The sequence below is a fragment of the Pelodiscus sinensis genome, chromosome 14 (genome assembly GCF_049634645.1).
Source record: "Pelodiscus sinensis isolate JC-2024 chromosome 14, ASM4963464v1, whole genome shotgun sequence".
Classification (NCBI taxonomy): Eukaryota; Metazoa; Chordata; order Testudines; family Trionychidae; genus Pelodiscus; species Pelodiscus sinensis.
The window spans coordinates 3,500,309-3,521,787 of NC_134724.1; the positions used below are offsets into that span (position 1 = coordinate 3,500,309).

At 47.3% G+C, this 21,479-nt stretch overlaps 1 protein-coding gene and 1 long non-coding RNA gene across 6 annotated transcripts in view; one reads left to right on the plus strand and one right to left on the minus strand.

The window, feature by feature from the left end:
* IQCH (IQ motif containing H) overlaps positions 1-21,479 on the minus strand; it is a 133,054-nt gene that overhangs the window by 8,229 nt on the left and 103,346 nt on the right. For 4 of the 5 annotated variants that reach the window (XM_075896865.1, XM_075896862.1, XM_075896864.1 and 1 more), the window contains 2 exons: positions 6,416-6,583; positions 820-945 (listed from right to left, as the gene is read on the minus strand). In XM_075896865.1, the coding sequence (XP_075752980.1) occupies positions 820-945; positions 6,416-6,583 (294 nt within the window). The remainder of the gene's footprint in view (positions 1-819; positions 946-6,415; positions 6,584-21,479) is intronic. The other variant, XM_075896863.1, reaches the window with a different exon arrangement.
* Positions 839-21,209, plus strand: LOC142818286 (uncharacterized). The gene is made up of 3 exons (XR_012895687.1): positions 839-963; positions 20,081-20,159; positions 20,758-21,209. It is a non-coding gene; the product is annotated as an uncharacterized LOC142818286 (long non-coding RNA).

Consider the following 21,479-nt stretch of genomic DNA (forward strand, 5'->3'; position numbering starts at 1 on the left):
AAGAGTATTGCATTCTGTTAGACTGAGAGAAATTGAAAGTTTTTTAGTTCTCATATGTTCCAATTCATTATGAGCCAGATCCTTGTTTCAGTGGAATTGGTGGCAAAATTTACAGGGTTGGATTTTCAGAGGTGCTAAGCACCTGATATATCATTTGGAAATGTGAGAAATATCTCCGGTTATGAAAAGTGAGTAGGGGAGTGTGAAGTCTTTGCTGAGTCACTATGTGGAAGACTTCTGCCCTCTTTACATATCATCTCCTACCCTTTTTTCCCCCACATTCCTCTATTACTTTCTCATTGCTCTCTTCTCTTGCTCATTCACAATCCTCTACCTCTTCCTTCTCCAGTGAAATCTGTTTCTTTGCCTCCTCCATTCACCCTTCTGTTCTCTGTTACCACCTGATGGCTCTCAATCTCCTGTTCACCTTTCATAGCACAACCTCCACTTTTAAGCCTACTCACACCGATTCTCGGGACAGTTGCCCATGAAGGAGTCAACTAAATAAACTTAATTTAAAGGAAACAAACAGGAAACCTGTTGCTGAACCAGGGGCCTGCTAAAGAATCCTTTCTAATTTTGCTTTCACACATTAGTCTCAGTGTATCTGTTAAAACACGTTATGTATTCAAGTATTAGCAGATCCACCCTTGGCACAAACAAGCAATTAGGACAATTTCATCATGCATTTTGTCCACAGAACAGAACTAACGCACATGGCATGATGCTATGTGATTTCAGAGGGTTTACAGTTTTCAGACAGAAGTTAGGCAGAGTGACTATTACACTTTTCTATATACATTTTTTCTTCTTTCCTACCTGGACATCAAATCCAATGCCATGAGCCTTACATATCTGGAGGAGAACACTATAGTAAATTACTGAAAGATTGGAGTGCCTCAGCTGACTGCTCATTACTGCGTAGCGGCTGCTTACTGGAGAAAGCTGGAAAAAGCAACAACAGTATGTGATTGTTCATTTCCTATCAAGCACCTTCAATTTATTATTTAAATGTAAAGGACTTTCGCTGTTAGCTGCATTGGGGGTAAATCTGGAGTAACTCCATTCCTATTTGCAGTGTTTTTCTCCTTCTTATCAATGTCACTTGAACATATAATTGTGAAGCAGTGTAGTTGTCTATAGGTCAGATTCTGCTCTCATCTATATTGGTGTAAAGCTGGAATGACTCCCCTGAGATGCTCTTTGTGAAGCATCTGTAGAGGTTTTAATTACTTCACTGATGACGGAAGCAGATTTTGACAAGAGAAAACCACTCCAGATTTGCACTGCTCTAGCTGAGAGCAGAAACTCCACACTGTGTGGATACCTATACTGTTTTCAAGTTATATGCTCATCTGCTATTGAGACTAATGGAAATTCCAGTGCAACAGTCAATGGAGTTTCTTGAGCTATGATCAGAGAGTGGCATATAGATTCCCCAGAGCCAAATTTACAGCTGGCCTCTTTCCAGGTCTGCACATACAGCCACTCCATTTGCATGCACAGTGGCTCTCTCTTTATGTAAATCTCATAACTTGATACCTCACCCCCAATCTGCATTTGTTAAGAGTTTGGGTTTGAAAATGTAGAGGCCATTTTTAAGTGTGGCCTCAAGTATTTATATTGCACTACATAAAATGCAGTATGGTTTTTGTTATTAGAGAGTATTATAAATCTGAAAAGTTTTGCCAATGAGACAGCACAAATCCTATGAGAGATCCTTCTTTTCTGGCAATGAGTTGACGCCTAAAGGACAGTTCTGAGGAATCTGGACACCATAAAACAACAAAACAAAGAAGACGAATGCCTAAGTTCTGAGCACCATTTGGGTGAAAGATGTCTTGATATTACCAAGCAAATGCCAGTTTCTGCTCCTTATTTCTTTTTGACTCACTGAAACTTAGGAACAAACAGTTAAGGGTCTTGCAATCAATATATGTTTATTCTTTGAGTAATAGGATCCTAAAGCAGGACATGACCAACCTCTCTTAAATCAGATGGCATGGTTCTTCAGTACCTCCAGCAACAATCATCAAAGGAGTAGTAAATCAGTCAACATGTGGTTCAGATAGGGCACTGTCCAATCTGTCAGTATCATATCTGCCATATTATGGTTTCTCACATAAAAAAAAGCAGAAGCCAGAGCTATCGGCATGTAGGCGATTGAAATGCTCTATGAACTCTGGTCATTGCAGAACATGTTATAGCACGGCACGTCTCCTCTTAAGTGTGTCTTAGTATGAAAATTACAGCAGCCCCGGGGAAATTAGGCCCTGAGATGGGCACATCTATCTCCTCATTAAAACAGCTGTGGATGAGCTCTGTGGGATCAGTTTGCGGTGGATGGCAAAGCATCCCTCGGATAGCTCTGCTTGGAGTTGGGGGTTTTAGTAATGCTGCGAGCCAAATCTTGTTTATGACCAAAAGCTCTTCAAGGTTTATGCTGCTTTGAAGAGGGATTCCCATTTGCACTGTGGCCATCCTGCATCACTAGCCAGAGCAATACAAAGGGGCTTTCGCATAACTGAAATCAGGTCTTTAGGACACGATCCTGCAAGACACTCAACTCAGTGGGATAAATCCTCATCTAATGCAAATCAACATCGCCCTAGTAAAGTCGATTTACACCACTCAAGTCAGTGGACGTTGGAGGATCTAGTTTATGAAGCAATTTGAGGGCTTTGTGGCCCAGCCCCAGCCCCCTAACTCATGCTAGAGCTGGGGAACATGACCCAGCCGTGGTCCCAACCCCAGCCTGGGCCCTGGCCTCAGCCCACTAGCTCATGCTGGAGAGTGCAGCCCAGCCCTGGGCCCAGCCCCACACCCTGAATGAAGCCAAGGTCAGGAAAGGTGGCCTGGTCACGCCCCCCCCCCTCAGGCTGGAGTGGACAGGTGGGGGGTGTCTGGGTGCCGTGGCCCAACCTGAGCCCCTCCCTCCGGAACATAGGCCAGGGCTGGGAACCACGGCTCATCTTGGCTCCCCACACCCGGAGCATGGGCCAGAGCTGGGAACTGCAGCTTAGCCCTCCCCCGCAATTCCCTCAGCAGACACTGGGGGAGCTGGGAACCCTAGTCTGGGGGGGGGGAGGAGCCCCGGCCTGTCCCACCCCCCACCAAAGAAGAGCCCAGGGCCCGGAATTGTGAGCCCATCTCCCCACCTAGGAGAAGATGCTGGAGCCAGAACCCACAGCCACCCCCCACTGCCCATGGAGGGGATGCAAGGCCCCGGAGGGGATGGTGGGGCTGAGCCCTGCCTTTCACCCTCAGACCAGCAACACCATTGTCACTGTAGGAGGCCCCAGTAAGCCCCCCATATCTCCTAGCCCCCTCCCAGCTGCCCCCACCCTTACCCTAAGCCCTATCACATACCCAGCCATGCATCCTCCTCCTCCTCCCATCTGCCCCCACCCTGCATGTTCCACCTTCTGTCCTCAACCCCCAACCCTCCCAGATCCTGCCCTCCCTCCTGCACCCCCATCCTCAGGCCACAGCCCCCCACACAACCAAACCCCTGCCCTGAGGTCCTGCCCCCTGCCCTCCAACCAACCTCCTGCCCTGACTCCTGCACGGACCATTCAATGCCCTAAGCCTCCCTCAAACCCACCTCTCTGCCCTGAGCCCCTCCACATCTTCTAGACCCCTGCTCTAACTCCTGCCCTCCCACGCTCTGCCTTGACTTCTTCACCCCAGCCCCTCCCCTGATATCTCCCACACCTACCACCACCTGCCCTGACTCCCGCACCCCCCACTCCTTGCCCTGAGCCCCCAACAATTGTCCTGACTCCTGCTCCCCCCGCACATACACCACTCAACCCTCTGTCCCATACAATCATCATAATTTAAATAAAGCATAACATTTGTTCTTTTATTTTAGGGAAAAAAAATACTTATCACAGCTAAGGAGCCGAGCAGCACCGGGTCACTGTAGGTGCTAAATACAGAAAATCTTAAATACCATTTGTCATGACTAGCATTTTTCCTGGGCAGTTTAAAGTGAGCACGGTCCAGATCCTCAAAGGTATTTAAGTGTCCAATTTCCAATGCACTAAGCAGAAGTTAGGCACCTAAACAGGCCCAGTCCTGCCAGGCTTACTAGAAAGGATTGTGCTTACACTACACCAGTAGCTCTTCACATCCAGGGAGGTAGTTCTAGGGCTGAGATTCAGCAACACATTTGAGCACATGCTTGGGGGGCAGGGATAGCTCAGTGGTTTGAGCACTGGCCTGCTAAACCCAGGCTTGTGAGCTCAGTCCTTGAGGGGGCCATTTAGGGATCTGGGGCAAATCTATTAGGGATGGGGCTTGGTCCTGCTGTGAGGGCAGGGGACTGGACTCCATGACCTCTCAAGGTCCCTTCCACCTTGATATACGTATATCTCCATATAGTATAAGTCCTGTCCTGGCTGCAGCTACTTTCCTGAACTGGGGCTCGAGGCTGGTGGCGTTTGTACAACTGGGTTCCTTGTTCTTAGACCGGGGATGCTACATCTTGAAGCATGCAATGCACAGTATTTCCCCCACCATGATATTTGTTTTGACACTGATGCATTTAAGTGGACAGAATTGCAATCATTATATAATACATCTCTGCCTGAAAATTAATCATGTTGATAATATTCGGAGAATTAATAACACCCATTGCTCAAGTCATTAACTTAAAAAAGGAGCTTCCAAAATCTGTTCTGTGCAGTAGGGGACCACAAATAAATGAATGCTTGATAAAATAATCCAAGTAGCAGCTTAACAAGCGTAAACTTGAATGTGGCTGCAATAACACAGAACTATTGTTTAACGGTTGGCATCAGGTTGACGAGGTGTTTATTTCAGCTACAAAGCATGCATACACATGCATAATGAACTGCAGTATGAATTATTAATGTGTTGCTTATTTAGCCTCATCTGTCTAGAAGATAATGTATCCTAACTATAATGAGTGATTGGTTTTCTACATAATTACAGGAGCAGCAGCATCTAGGAAATTTGTTCTTTCAAAGAAGGATTTCTAAAAATAAAATTGTCACACAAACTCAGTTGTTGCTCCATTTTATCAATACCAACCCTAGCAGCACTGGGAATATATAATGCATAAAGGGGACAGATTCATTATTAACATCATAATTTTACACAAAGTGTTTTACTTAATCATTCATTACAGATCATGTGCTGTAAAAACATTTCTCTCGCTCTCTTGCTCTCTCTCTCTCTCTCTCTTTTTTCTTTTTTTTACAAAGAGCTTCAAAGATAGTACTTTCTTCTTATTAAATTTTAAGGAAGAGCCGAAGAAATAAAGAAGAGGAAAAAATTAAGGCTAGGGTGAGTTTATGTTAATCCTCATGGAATTTTAATTCAAAAAGTTGCTACTTGATTACTTTTCATTTTTAGAACATGTTCAGTTGGGACTAATTCACTCCTTAACTTAAAGTGGTTGCTTGACAAAAAACAATAAATCAGGATCTCATTAACCTCTAAATTATAACTCTGACACGTTTTAGAACAGTACAATATCTCTTCTTTATAGACTGAAAAAGTGGTTTGTGAATCTTCTAATAAAATATCAAAATACTGCAGTTATGCAATTGTTCTCCTAGCACCGCCTCTGGACTCATCCTGATTTTTCCAGAGGCTTTCTCCTTCTCTGTCCTTCTGCTGGGGATGGATGTCCTCATAAGGACAATCTCAAGCCTGACCTCAAATTTTAAAAATTCAAGAACCAATAACCCTAGTTTGCACGCAAATAGCTCCATCCATATGAGGATCTCAAAGCATTTGATGAGTCATAACCTATTTAGCTTCACAACATTCCTGTGGGGCAGGGCAGTATTATTAGCACTATCCTGCAGACGGAGGAAGCTTAATTTACAGAGATGTTATTGTTAAGTATCTTCCCGAAGTTAACATGGGACGTCGCATAGCTGCAAGTAGGACACAGGTATTTTGACTTTTAGTCTCCAACCTCAGCCACAGAACCATGACAACCCTTTCTCCTTTTAGCTATTCTGACACTGTTTTGCTCTCCCTACCCTACCTCTTCTACCACCTGTTTGGTTATCTTGTCTCACGAAGTTTAAGAATTAAATGGCATGAGATTCCCTAATAGTCATCATTAAGTTAATGCCACAAATAGAACCAATATTGATGGGTGCAAAATGTGGCCAATTAGCGTTCCCCCGAGCACTTGTAAGTTCTCATGTGATGACAACACATGTTTTTTTAGCCTTTCTGAAATGCAAAAGAAGTAGCTGCTCTGTTATTAACCTGCTGGTACTGAGTGACTCTGGAAAAGCTGCAGGTTATGTTGATGGAAATCCCAGACCTTGGGACCCACAAATTAACTAGTGTTTCTGGATGAGAAGATGCTGAACAGCCTTTTGTACCTGAAGTGACTTCACCTTGTTGTCAATGAAGCATTACTTACCGTTTCTGCCTCCTCACTCTGAACACTTTGACTTTTCATTTTCTTCCAAGTAAGTGGCACTTCAAAGCGGCTAGAGCAGCCATCCAGCTTGCCATTTGTCACGTACAGCAAGAGCTGAGTGAAGGCCAGCTGGTCACTATAACAAAGATCCAGGTCTGTTACCCATACCTATCAAAACAGAAAAACAAAACAAAAAAGTGAAATTCATCAAGTTTATTTCATGAAGCTTGGATTCCACAGGTTTGTGAAGGTTGGAACGTCACTTACTTGACTAAGATAACGAAACCATTCCCAAACTGGAACAATTCAAACTGTGACATGATTTTAGAAAGCTGCCCACTAGAATAGCAAAAGGCTCAGTAACAGACTAAAAAGAAAATAGCAAGCTCCCTGCAAAGGTTTTAGCAGGAATTAAGGACAGACATTTAGACGAGCTTATGTGACGGAGCAACTCATAAACAAAACTCAAAATGTAAACTGGGATTTTCTCCCTGCAAGACTTTCCACAGTTAAAAACAACCTACGTACAAACAAATAAATAAACCAAGAGGGCCTGAAGAACAAAGGGACGTTATGAGTGAAAGGGACAGTGTAGCATACAGAGCAATGTTATTTGTATATAAAATATGCATTAGTCACTGCATGAGTTTAGTGATGGTGTTTAGCAATTGTAGCCTGATCCAAAGATGCCCATTTATCACTCTGAGGGGTGGCAGGTTCTTAGTCCAAGATCAGACCCAGTTAATTTATAATTACACTTATTCTGTGGCTGGGACCGCAATGTGCACAGGTGCAACACTCACACTGTAGGGCCTCTTATATTTACAAATAAATAATGTACTTACACGCTTAGGATAGTTACCACACTCACTCAGGAAGGTAGATCGAGATAAGTACATTTGAACAGCCGCACTTACACCCTCCCTTGCACAACACCCTGAAATGTCAGTCATTCTCTTCATTCTCACCATCCCCTTCCTCATCTTCACCAGTGGCCATCATCCTGGCCCCTCCCGAGGGCTACATTTCTCCTCTTGCTGCCCAAGGATGCCACTTTTATAATATGTTACAACTGACATTACCATGTCGAATGCATATTCAATAGGGGATTTTCCCTTCTTCCTTATTTGTACTTCCTCCCCGTACCAATGCTAAGGTGTCTTTTTCCTATAGGTTAGTATATTTATGATTTCACCCCATTATCATACACATCCGTGTGTTGCCACAGCACATCTGTAGTGAGATGTTCCAGCCAGAACCTTCCAGATGTTGGTGTCAGCTCATGTTCTGTGGTCAGCTGACGTCATGTGCACAAAATTCCCCCTATAGCCTACTTCCAGTTCCTCATCACTTAGGGGTTACTCAAGTTCTTCTGGGCCAAAGTCCATCGGCCTCAAGCTTTATGTGAATCGCTAAAGCCACTGTCTTACAAGATACAGACCTGTAGGTTCCCTGAAACTTTGGCTTTTGATGCCAAAGCCTATCTATAAAAGTCCAAGTTACAAGGAATATGAAATAAGCTGCGTGTTTACAGGGCATCCCCGCTATATGTCCAAGATACGTTCCCAAAAACGTGGACGTACAGTGAAAGCGGGGAATTTTTTTTTCCTGTGGCTGACTTCCGTTTGCAGGGGGGAATGGAGGACTTATAATGCAACATTCCTACGAGTGTCAACGACGTTAGTGTGGAACTATTAACTCACTGGTCAGGAACATCACGGTGAAATGTGTGTAGCAAAATCCCCCTGCGTGATCCCCCATTGTGGTGAGGATCTCCTCCAGAAGCCCCAAGTGCTGTTGATTTTTTTTTCCTTTTGGAAAACAACAACTTGAATAAGGCCCCCCCTTGCTAGCTTAAGTTTTACACTAAGATTTTTTCACTTTTATTTGCTTGTCGGCATTTCTAACTTGTACCTGAATTCACGTGAAGTCCTATTTTCTTTCATTAATAAACTTATTTTACTTTTACTCTGTCTAAACCAAGAGTGCTGCGTTTGATTAAAATGAACGTTAGCTCCAGTTAATGTGGCAAGCTGTTGGATTTGTCCTTTAACGTAGGGATGTAATATCCAGTTTAAGTAGTTAACCAGTTAAATATTAAGTTTAACCAATTAACTGATTAAATGGGGGTGGGGAAGCTGAAGAGGGCCTCCCCCACCTGCTGAGGCTGGGCTGGAGCAACCCCCCACCATAGGCAGGGGCTGCTCCAGCCTGCCAGCTCTCAGCCCCACATGGGAACCTGGTGGGCAGGCGGGGGGCTGCTCCCAGGGTACCAGTTAACCACTCCCTGGTAAGCATCACCCATGAAGAGTGATGCTTATTGGGTAACCGGTTAACCGTTAACATCCCTATTTTAAAGGAACAAATGGATCTTCTTATTCCTCTAACTATTACAGGAAAGGCCTGGACTTTGCAGAGCAGACGGGTGAGGGAAAGTATGGGACAGGTGCCCTGCAAATAGTAACCAAGCCTGCTAGAGCCAAGAGTGCGTCTGGGACAACCAGCAGCTGGCCGCTGGAAGCAAAGTGGTGGAGCCAGAGGTATGCTGGTTGCAGCACAGAAGGGTGCATGCCGGCAGACGCATGTGGAGGCACTCGGGGCAATAATACCAGCTGTGCCCTCTCACCGGCCTGCACCCCAAGTGTGAGACCCCCTCGTCATGGCACTGGAGTGACTCACAATCTTTCATGGGCTCATCCTCACAGCACCTCTGCAAGGGAGGGCAGTGCGGGGCGCCCCCATTTTACAGGTGGCGAACTAAGCCCCAGAGATACACACTCCAGTTCATGGAGGACGTCTGGCTCAGCGGGGACCTGACCTGAGGTCTTCCAAGTCCTCGGCTTGTGGGCTAAGCACCGTTCCTTCCTGCCCCCCGTTAACGGTAGGGACAAGTTTCCTGTGGCGCATGGATGAAGTCCTTCGGGGCTGAGAATAACAGCAATACACTTTCTCGGTAGGAAACTACAGTGTAACTATTTTCAGGAAGATTTGGGCCTCTTGTCCCAGCTGCAGCTCTTGGAAGCCTCAGACCTGACATGGAGAATGCGGGCTGGAGCCCAAGGGAGCACCCGGGCAAAGGATAAAAGCTACACCTGTGAAAAACCACTCCCCAAGTGACATGAATGACACCAACCTATGCACCGGGGTGGACAGTGGAGAAATGATGCCGACAGGAGAGCTCTCGCCCATTGTCATGGAGTGCTGGGCACGAGCAGGACTGCAGCGGCACAGCTACATCGGTACAGCTGCGCCCTTGCAGCATTTCTAGTGTAGACTAGCACCGAAATCCAGTGCCTGCCCCTACATTCAGATACCTCAAAATGCATCAAATATCGGCCCCAGAGTGGACTCCTTTAAGCAGTCTAGCAGGGAGTGACTCGAGTGCCTGGAATAAGCCTTTGAGTGGTAAATGACATCATTAGAAGGATATTAAGAGGTCAGGCAGCCACGGCCTCTTGCTAAACTAGAGCTAATTTCTGCATTGCATTCACACAGTAATGCCCTTTTCATAACAGCAAATAAATCACATCTGTACCAGTTGTTAATAACTAACTGCCAAGTATCTGTTGCTGTATTAAATATGCTATTTGTCAACTTAAATATTTCCTGCTGCATGGAATAAAATGCAAATCAGTTGCCGATGGCTGGCTTAGCTTAACAATAGAGGGAACTTTCACCAATTACAATGCTTAATTTTCCCTAAGAACGTAGTCTTATATAGAGGAGAAAGACCTTTTCAAAACACAATAGATAGACGATGTTAGCCCGAGATAACCTTTCAAATGAGTTATCTGTTCACAGCACAAATAGTTTATGATGCAGTCATATGACATGCATTTCCATAAGTATTAGTAATAAATCAATAATAGCAAGTGTATCTTTCATTGTGTGGGAATTAGGGTTAGAATCTAATATTAGTATTCTACAGAAAGAGAGAGAAAACTGGATGGCTTGAGAGAGAAGAGCAAGGATTACGGACAATATTTATTTCACTGGTTCAAATCCTGTCCCAAAATGGCCGTTACCAACAATCCTTAGTATCTCATGTGTGTTCAGTGTCTTATGTGAAATGAGCAGGTGATGTCCATCCAGTCTCTGGTGCCACAGCAGCAAAGCCACAAGCCACGTCCACAGTAAGTGAAAGCGTTGCCTGAAGCCTCAACATAAGGGAAGGAGGCAAAGATGTCAAAAGCTGAGGCAACGAATCCCTCGCCCCGAGAGGTGGTCCCTCCAAGTTGGGGTTCAGACTTGAAGGCAGGGCCTGGAAGGAAAGTTTGCGCTGCCAGTGCCCAGGTTATGCAGCAATCTTAGAATCACAGAACACCAGAACTGGAAAGGACCTGAAGAGTAAGGACGTTAATCAGCTAATCCAGTAGTCGACGGAATTTCCATTGACTACTTGATTAGTCGATAAAGGGGGGGACTGCAGAGCCACAGCAGGATTAGCTCCCAGCCCCTGGAGCTAACTCCACTGTGGCTCTGCCTGTTAAATATAGTAAGAGCTGCCCAGCATCTAGAACCAGGCTCGAGATGGAACAGCTGAGTCCCAGCTTACGCCCAGGCCCCTGCTGCACCTCTGCCTTCCCTGCCCCCCTGCGGAGACAGTGCTGGGGGGAGTCGGCTCCCCCTAGCACCGGCTCCTGTTCTCTCCCCCTTGCTTCCTCTCTCTGATAGAGGCAGCAAAAGGGGGGAGAAGTGACTAGTTGAATAGTGACTTGATTACTCGATAAGCCTAGGCTTATCGGATTGTCGACTACTTGACTAGTCGCTTACATCCCAACTCAAAGAGGTCATCAAGTCCAGTCCCCTGCCCTCTCAGCAGGACCAAACACCATCTAGATCAGTGGTTCCCAACCACCAGGCCACACACCCCTGAACCGCTGGCTGCTGAGCTGTGTCGGCTCTGGGGGCCAGAGCTGGATACATCACCCAGCACCTCCCCTCCCACTGCGGCTGTTGGGAGAGGAGTGTCCTGCCCCACCTCTCAGCCAACCAGAGCCAGGCAGGGGCAGGGCTTCCTCCCAGACACGCCAGAGTGGTGGGAGGGCTGCACGGAGCCTGGCACGGCAGCCTTAGAGCAACCGTCATCCGGGCAGCAGAGCTCAGATGGTGGCTGGGAGGCAGAACAGGGGTGGGGGTGGTGGTAGAGCAGGCACTGAGGTCTCTAGGGGTGCGGCTAGTGTGGGGGGGGGCTCTGGAAGGGGAAGGGGGCTCTAAGAAGTTTAGGGCTGACACGGGGGGGCCTCTGGGGGCTGGGACTTTTGGAGGATGGGTAATATTTCATTTGCACATTTGCATATTCATTTGCATAATGAATATGCAAATGAAATGTTACCTGTCCACCAAAAGTTCGTGAATGGATTTGCTGGTCCGAGATATAAAAAAGGTTGGGAATCACTGATCTCGATCATTCCTGTCTGTCTAAACTGCTCTTAAATATCTCCAGTGATGGAGATTTCAAAACCCCTCTAGGCAATTTATTCCAGTGTTTAACCACCCTGACAGGAAGTTTTTCTTAGTGTCCAACCTAAACCTCCCTTGCTGCAGTTTAAGCCTATTGCTTCTTGTCCTGTCCTCAAAGAACAAAGAGAAAAAAATGTCCTCCCTCCCCCTTGTGACACTTGAAAACCGCTACCATGGCCCCTCTCAGTCTTCTCTTTTCCAAACTAAACAAGCCCAATTCTTTCAGTCTTCCCTCTTCGCTCATGTTTTCTGAACCTTTCATCATTTTTGCTGCTCTTCTCAGAACAGACATTAGTAGAGGACACATTTGTTAAAACATGAAATGGGCAACATAAAAAGGTGATGGTCCATACGTTAGGTAACAAGTAACACACTCATTCAAGTTTGTCAGCATCAGCAGCTACTTTCCTGTAAGTTTAATTGTAAATTGCATGTGGGCCACTCTGTTTTATGTTTACATCTACAGCACAGACCCCTCCAATTCAGGTGGGGCAGAATTTTAGTTAGATGCACCACATGTAATGCTGTATCACTGAGGTGTGGGGAGTCTCTGGGTCCTGTACCCCCATCCGCAGCCAGATGACTCCCAGCCGGCAGGTAGGACAGAAGGTTTATAAGTCGACAGGGACACAGTGTAGAACTGATTTGTCAGCACAGAAACCAGAAGCAGTCAGTGCGGTTCATCTTGGGGAGAGAGGGGCCAGAGCCAAGAGCCCTGACCCCCATCTCTGAACCCCCAAGCCAGAGAGACTCACTCGCACACCCAGAAGCCCACTCTAGCCCTGCAGCTAGCCCCGCCTCCAGCATTTGTCCAGCTTCCTGGGCAAAAAGTGTCACCTGGTTACACCTGGCTCAGGTTACAGAAAGCATCAGCCATTGTGTTCATGAGGTAGACTATCACGCCGAAATTCCCATCCCCATCTAGGTACTGATGCAGTGCCCAGGGAAACAGAGGCACACACACCTGGGATTATTACAGGGCTGTAGAAATCACATGCCACATAAAGTGAACCGAACGAATAAAATCTCCGCTTCATCACATGCTCTAATAGACCCTCCAAAAGGTCAGCCTGGCCCATTCCCAACCACCACTCTGAGACCAAGGGGCAGTACAGCAGCCTCAGTGAAGACCCGCTTGGCTCCCTGCTCAGGGGAAGGGCTCTAAGACTGCATGCTAGCAACAGAAGGCCTTTGGGCAGGACAGCTTCCATACCCGGCAGGACCGGGCTGAAGGCTGGAGGCATTAAAGTCCCTCCATGTTCGTTACAGGCAACACTCTCTGCTGCATCAGCCCATGCTGATTTTACCCTATGAAAAAGTTCTGTAAAAATTCACGGAGTAAATCAAGAGCTGGATTCGAAAGACCTATCGCACGTTTGCCGACCTATCCATCGGGCACCTTTCACCAGTGACATATAGACACTCCCCCCCCCAGTCTAACGGAAACAGGTAGCGCTGTCGACATTATTCTAAGCACATGCTTTACCCCACTGCAGTTAGCAGGTGACTCCTGGGCATAACAACCCAGGACTAACCATCATCATAAGAAGAAGCAGAATCTTTTACATCTGAGCCTAAAGAACTCTAGTCCAAGAGGATTCTAGAGGTGTTGGCTTTTCATTTCCCCCAAAGGGCTCCTCAGGCGCATGCCAGGAAAACCTGTTTCCGCTGCAATGAAAGAGCTTTTTTGTATGCAGAGCACTGAGCTAAATCAATGTGGCGGGAGCTGCCAGCAGCAGCAGTAGGGGAGAAGAACCTGAAATAATAAAAATATATAACCTTTGAGCAAGAGCAAAGAAACTAGGAAAGAAAGGATTTATGGGCTGCTTGCCCTCTGGGTTTCCTGGTGTATCTGTGCCCCGCATGCACTTGCCACATCTAGGACATAAATATTTTTAGGGATGACTGTTGTCCAATTGAGTTTCCCTCTTCTATGGCCTTTGCCCTCCTTCTCCCAAGATGCCAGCCTGAATGCACACTGGCCCTGTGCTGACGCCCCATTCAATTCTGCGGCATTTCTGCTGCTGCCAGCTGTCGGTCAACTGCCATATGAAGCCCAGCGCAGAGGGAAGAGCATAGCAACAGAGGTCTGTCGGCGTTCATGAAAGGAAAACAAGCCCTTATGAACATATCCAGCACCTCTCTTCCCAAGCGGATCTACCCAGCGAGAGCTTCGCCCTCTGCTAAAAAGCAGCCAGGTCTGCGCATAACGTAACCACCTGGGCGGGAAAGTGACAAACACCTGAGCTAAGCAGGACTGCAAGGAGTGGTCAGTCGATGGACGTGAGCAGCTGAGCTGGAATTTGCCCAGGCAAGGGGAATGTAAGCCAACACAAATGTAATGGCAACTTTAAGGACCATCAGCGATTAGGCCAGGGGTGGGCAAAAGGGCCTCGACAGGCCAGATGCAACTTGATCTGGCCCGCGGAGGCCCTGCCGCTTCCCCTGCCCCCAGGCCAATCCGGAGGAAGAGACTTCATGCGCTTCACCCCCCCCCCCCAGCCTTGACTGACCTGGGGGCAACACCCGCAAAGTCTCGTGCCCCTCGCAGGATAGGAGGAGTACCTAGAGGGAACTGCCAGCTGTTCAGAACAGGTTCTCTCTGTGGGGGGGCAAAGACTTTGCGTGCTCCTGCACCCCCAGGGTCTGAGGGTAGGGAAGTGTCTGGGCCCCATCCCGTCCAGGGTGGTCTGGTGGCCCCCGGTCAAAAATTATTGCCCCCTCCTCCCCCGGATTAGGCTATTGGCACAAACTACACTTCCACCAGCTCAATGCTCGAGTGCCACGCCCCGCAGAACAGAGGCTGCTCCTGAATGGTCCCAGCATTTCTCAATGCACCCAAGATTTGCTTGTAGGTTCCACTAATGTACTGAGTAGGCCCAAACCCTGCTTAGCTTAGGAAAGTTTCAGCGCGAGGTGGTACAAGCAGACCTGAAGGTAGAAGCAGCTAAAGCAAACTGAGAGGAGAGGGGGAAAAGAACCAGAATGAAGCAAAACCAACCCCCTAAATCAATGAGTAAAAAAGAAAGACGAGGTACTAAAGGAAAGAGCTAGTCCTGAAGAACAGCTCCTGGGATGCCGCTGGTTTCCAACAGCACCTGCTGCCACAGCTCAGCAGGGAAAATAAACACACTTCCAAGATGGCTCCTGCTTCTAAGTGAGGCTTCTCTTCCCTGCTAAGCTGTGGGAGTGAGAACTGTGAAACAAGTGAAGTTGGTCTGCTGCAGAGTTTGATTAACAGAGCTACATGGCTGAGATCCAACATCCCTGGATGTATGCAGAAGCTCGGGTTCAGGCCCTGGAAGGCCAATTACTACTGCAGAGTCTACATAAACAAGTTTTAAACTAATCAAGTTGCATGAAAACACATTCCTCTCATCTACTGAGAGGGTCTTCCTTTACCGCGGAGGGACAGACAGTGGAGACCCCAATAAAGTCTGGAAGAAGTCCTTCATTGTGAGAAGCGACAGAGGAAGATGAAATGTGAGCCTTGTTTATACCTGTTGATAATGAATACTTCTTCATTGAAGACACAGTCTACAGAGCCCCAACGTAAGACAGGAGAAATGCAAGAACATGATCTAATTTTTTTTTAAAGATGGCTTGTAGCTACAGCTTTTAATAATTTTAAAAAATGAACACACAGTGCCAAATGCATCTCGGTATCAAGATACTTGCTGTCACCAGAAATACCACTGGTAACTGGAGTTGCTCAGGCTGTGTGGGGCAGGGCGTGTGGGGTAGCCAATTTTTTTTGCTATATCATTTTAATAAGTCAGAGACCGGAATGATTTAAAAGCTCCCTCACAAATATAAAACTAAAGATTGGTGCAGAATGGAGTCTTGTTTTTCTGCTGGTTACTGAACTAGTTGTTAGTGGCTAGGAAGAAACTACTGATCGAACCTCTCTAATCCGGCCCTCTCTTGTCCGGCAACGTCTCTGGTCCGGCATGATGTTAGTGAGCTGGAGGGCCACTTATCATGGGCGCGGCCAAGTTCCCATGGTCCCTTAAAGTTTGTTTGAAGCCCCCAGTCCTGGCTCTCAGTGTTCTGGGCTGTTCTTTAGCTCTAATTTACCCCTCAGAGCCCAGTCAGCAGTGGAAGTGTTGGTAATGCTGCTAGACAATATCGACCTCCCGTGATCCGGCAAATTCTCTGTTTTGGCATCAGTCAGGTCCCAAAGGTCAATCTGTAATACTGTAAATGGAACTGCGTCTCTGGGGATGGATTGCTCATCTCAATTTTTCAGCACAAAGGGGTAATTATTTTCAATGTAGTCAATGCAACTACATGTTTTCCTTACACTGTAATGGAAGATGGGTATCAAAATCCCCCAGAATGCTTTGGAAATCTCTGCCTTCCCCTTTTCCCATTATAGCTCTATATTTGCAAGGATTAGAAAAGTAATAGTGACTGTTCAGGCCAGGCATTTACTAGCAATTAATAACAAAGCGAGTTGCCTGCTCCAGCCAGTCAGCCGCTGTTACAAAAATGGCTTGCCCTAGAGGTCATGTACCAGTAAAACCAAAAAAGTGACACAACCGGGAACGTAATGAACATTTAATGTTTTTAAGTCTGTTCTCATTGTCCTAATTGTGTGGCAGCGGATACATGACATCGTAAATGGAGCGGAGGACCCTGCAGTACCAAGAACTTGACATTTCATGTAATTGCTACATGCACCAGAGCTGGAAGTTTTTCCCTCAGCAGTATCCGTAGGGGCTCTGGTGACCTCTGGAATAGCACCTCCGTGGCACTGTGTAAGGGGAGCCGTGCACTCCCCCCAAACTCATTCCTTCTTGCCAGAATTCCAACAGCGAGGAAGGAGGGCGGGCTGTGGAATGGACATGAGCAACATGTCTAGAAGAACGCCAGTTACAGAACGGGTCACTGTCTTTTCTTCTTTGAGCAATTGCTCATGTGAATTCCACAGTAGATGACTCCAAGTGGCACCAGGAGAGGTGAGTAGAAGGTCACAGCTGTGTAGTCTGTAGCACAGCTCTGCCAAACCCAGAGTCCTCTCTAGCCTGTGGAAGGATGATGTAGTGAGACATGAACATGTGGACTGAAGACCATGTCACAGCTCTACAGATGTCCTAGGCTTGTATGTGGGTCAGGAAGGCCGCCATGATGCCTGAGCTCTGGTTGAATGGGCCCTGACAATCAGCGGTGCTGGCGCCGAGACCTTTGCCAATTCCTAGCAGGTCCATATCCATATGATCCATTTAGAGATTCTTTGTGATGTCAACAGAAAGCCCTTCATCCTATCAGCTGTGGAAACAAAGAGCTGTGAGGACTTATGGAAGAGCGAGGTGCACTCTAAGTAGAACGCCCACGTCCTCCTGATGGCCTAGGTGTGCAAACACCTCTCCTCCGCCATAATATCTGGCTTGGACCAGAACACAGACAGGAATAGGTCCTAGTTTACGTAGAAGGAGGATATCTCCTTGGCAAAAACACTGGGTGGAGATGGAGTTGGACCTTGTCTTTGGAAAAAATTGTGTAGGGTGGATCAAAAGTTAAGGCCTTCATCGTTGATACCTGTCTTGCTGACATCTCCGCCACCAGGAAAGCAGCCTTCCAAGACATGTAGGAAAGGAAGCAAGTATGAAGGGCAGGCCAGTGAGCCTGGAGAGATCCAGGTTAAGGTCCCACTTTGGGACGGGGTCCTGTATCTGTGGTAGAGTCTCTTGAGCCACCTCAGGAACCTGACCATCATGGCATGAGTGACGACCATATTGCCCTGGATTGGCTGGTGGAAAAAGGAGATAACTGCAAGGTGCACTTGGATGGAGGATGGTAGGGGAGGGAGGCTTGGGCGTTGCTCTTCTTAGAAGAGAGCTCTTGTGTTAGTGGGCTCCCTGTAGTAAGACGAAGGCCTAAAACAAAAGCCCATGTAGCACAGCTCTGGTCTGAGGCCTGAGGCCTAGCTAACAACAGATAAAATATGGCTAATATAAAGCAAAGCCAAGCTGTGAGCAAGAGGCAGGCCCATGCTCATAGAACTTGGCACAAACAGGGCTGAGAGGTTAAACACTTAGGGTACGTCTAGACTACCGCGTTTTGTCGACGGAAGTTTTGTCGACAGATACTGTCGACAAAACTTCCGTCGACAAAGAGCATCCAGACACATTGAGTTCTGTCGACAAAGCAAGTTGCTTTGTCGACAGAACTCTGTAGTCTGGACGCAATGTTACAGGCAATAACACCTTCTGTCGACAGAGTTCTGTCAACAGAAGGTGTTATGCCTCGTAAAATGAGGTATACCAGCGTCGACAAAACTGCTGAGTTCTGTCGACATTATGTCGACAGAACTCAGCGGTAGTGTAGACGCTGGTATAGTTTTGTCGACAAAAGTCCACTTTTGTCGACAAAACTAAGTAGTCTAGACACACCCTAACTGGTAACAGGCCCAGCTGTAGAACAGTAACTGGTGCTAGTTACTAACTGCAAAACTGTAATTGGGACTGGTCACAAGTGGAAAGCACATGGTACCAGCAGTTCCTTAAAAAAGACCTTGGTATCCACTCCCCAAAGATACAGACCCAAGTTCAGGAAAGGGTCTAAAATGACAGTGTGATGGATAGAGAGGATCTAATCAGATCATGAGGTGCAGGGCAATGGGTGGTATCTAAGAAGCATCAGAGGGTGGCAACCTGATAGTCAGCAGTGAGGTGAATCTTGTTTCTACCTGTATATACCATTTTATATATGGTGTCTTGGAGGGACGGTTTTTGGATGACCTAGGGGGCAGTGGGACCTCCACTGGTTGAATCATTCCATGGTTACGAATTGCATAGGTGTAGTGATTCGGTAGTCTACTGACAGCTACGACTGTATATCCCTTAACAATAACCCTGGCCGGGCATCTTTGATCCTTATCTGATTTGTGGTCTTTGGGGGCTCTCTCAGGTCTGCTGTGGAGACTAAAGTGCACAAGTCAACACGGCCCACATCACTGAGCACACACACAAGCAGCCTTCTGGTTCTCAACACCAACGGGGCCAGAAATCTGTGAGGCAGTAAATCCTGACCCCTCCCCTGACCCTGCAACCACAGGGGTTTAAACTGCTTATGGGGTGGGGCAGGGACATACAGCCCTAAAGTCTTTAGGGCCGTGCAGGAAAGAAAGAAAGGTTCAAGAAAGAGCTAGATAGATTCACGGAGGATCGGTCCATCGATGGCTATTAGCCAGGATGGGTAGGGATGGTGTCCCCAGCCTCTGTTTGTCTGGAAATGGATGACGGGAGGGATCACGTGAGGATTCCCTGTACTGTTCACTCCCTCTGGGGCACCTGGCATTGGCCACTCTTGGCAGACAGGACACTGGGCTGGATGGACCTTTGGTCTGACCCAGCCTGGCTGTGCTTATGTTCAGTAGTTCTTCAAGCTGTGGAGCTTCCTGTCCATTTGCTCCACAACAGGGCCTGCCCGTTGAAAGAGCCTGCACGGGCTGCTGAGCTTCCAAGGACAGGCCAAAGAGGAGCAGCCGGGAATCCCAACGCATGGAGATAGCTCAGGCTGTACGGGCACATCCAAAGCTGCGTTTCCTCTTCCAGGCTGCCTCAGCACTCTCTCCTAGAGCTCTCAGAGAGCGACCCTCAAATTTAGCTCTAGCCTTGAGACTGTAGTTGTACACTGGATGACGAATAAACTTTCTACCCAAACGCACCCAATCTCTTGGAATCTGTGTTTCTGGGGGGTTACCCAAGCTGCCTGTGTCTCTCTTGGTGGCTGACAGCGTCCACAATCTGGGAACATGGAGCCAGGTGGGTGCAGAGGTATCCTGAAGGGAGCTTCCAAAGAGGATGGAGAGAGGCTGTTCTGAGTGGTGACAGATGGCAGAACAAGGAGCAATGGTCTCAAGTTGTGGTGGGAGAGGTCCAGGTTGGATATTAGGAAAAACTATTTCACTAGGAGGGTGGTGAAGCACTGGGATGGGTTACCTAGGTAAGTGGTGGAGTCTCCATCCCTAGAGATGTTTAAGTCTCGGCTTGACAAAGCCCTGGCCGAGTTGATTTAGTTGGGATTGGACCTGTCTAGAGCAGGGGGCTGGACTTGATGCCCTTCTGAGGTCTCTTCCAGCTCTATGATCCATAATCTCTAGCACGAATGAAACACTTTTGTTTGGCCCTCGTCTAGATACTGGGAGGAGGGCGCCTGCCATGAGGCAGTTATAACCTTTGAAACCTCCTCCTGCAGGTGCAGTGTCACCCTGGCCAGAGCAGAGGATGTTGAAAAGAGTCCACGAGTGCTCCAATTCCTCCACTCGAAGCCTAAGGTTTGATGTCACTCTCTCTAACAGTTCTTGAGGAGCTTTCGCATCGTCTTGCGGGACCAGATGTGGGGCCCCACTCCCTGACGAAGAACTCGAGCCACCCAACATGGGCCGGGACTTCTCCTTGAGCCCATCCCTTTCCCTTATGGGAGGTGGGAGATCTTCCCTTCACACGCTTTTTACTCCTGTTGTAGGGAGCCAGAGAGGGGGGCCAGCATCGGAGGGGTACTCTGTAAGGGTGCCACGGTGCTGAGGGCTGAATCGGATCTTTGCTCCGGTGCCAGAGTTAATGCTGAGTCCATCGGGAGAGTCTGGTGGCGAATGTCTCTCTCCCTTTTGCTGCTGGGTTTAAACAATTTGCAAATATAAAACCTGTTGCTAATGTGTCCTTCTCCCAGACAATGCAGGCTGCTGGTGTGAGGATTGCTGATGGGCACAGGATGCCGAGAGCGGTCACATGGCTTAAAGCCTGGGGATCAAGGCATGTCCCATCCAGCGGCAAAGTCCCATTCAGGGCCAACTACTAACTAACTACTAACTAGCTCTGACTAAACCACTAAGGGATAACCAATAACAATGAACTATATCACTTTTTTAACAGGAAAAATGGCCGCTAGGCAAAACGACTCTAACAACGTTACCACAAGGCAGCGGAACCTTCCAGCACCATCCTTGGTGGCAAGAAGGAACTGAGGGTGGGGGAGCATGAGGCACCATTCCAGGGGTTGCCATAGTGACCTACAGATACTGCTGAGGGAAAAACTTCCGGCTCCAGTACATGTGGTGAGCATACATGCCCAATGCAGAATGGACATGAGCAAGAACGGACACACGAAGAACTCGGATTTTTCATAATTCTCAGTCTTTAGACAACGGCCAATGAAAAGAATCATCGGCCGTACCGACTGCTTGGCCAAGAACATGTTATGGATATGGAATCAGGCATCACTTACAAACTCTGCCGTACGCCGCATGGAGGTGCCTTCCTTTAAATGGGCTGCACCGCCTGATAAAGCCATCTCAAGTGAATAAAGTCCCAATTATAGTGTAATTCTTTACAGCTGCCATAAAAACGCATCAGCTTTAAAGCAAACTTCAGAAAGGAAGGAAAACATAAATTCTTAAACAGTTACTAAATTAGAGCTTTTCTTTCCCAGTTTAATTGTTTTATCTGCATCGAGTATTGATGTCTACATTATTGTAAAGAGCACACCTGCTATTTTTAAAGAAGTGGTTGGATGACACTGTAAAAACGTCAATTAGTAAAATATTAATGCAACTTGGGCTTTGAGAAGAGAGCTCTTTTTATTACTTCAAAATTCA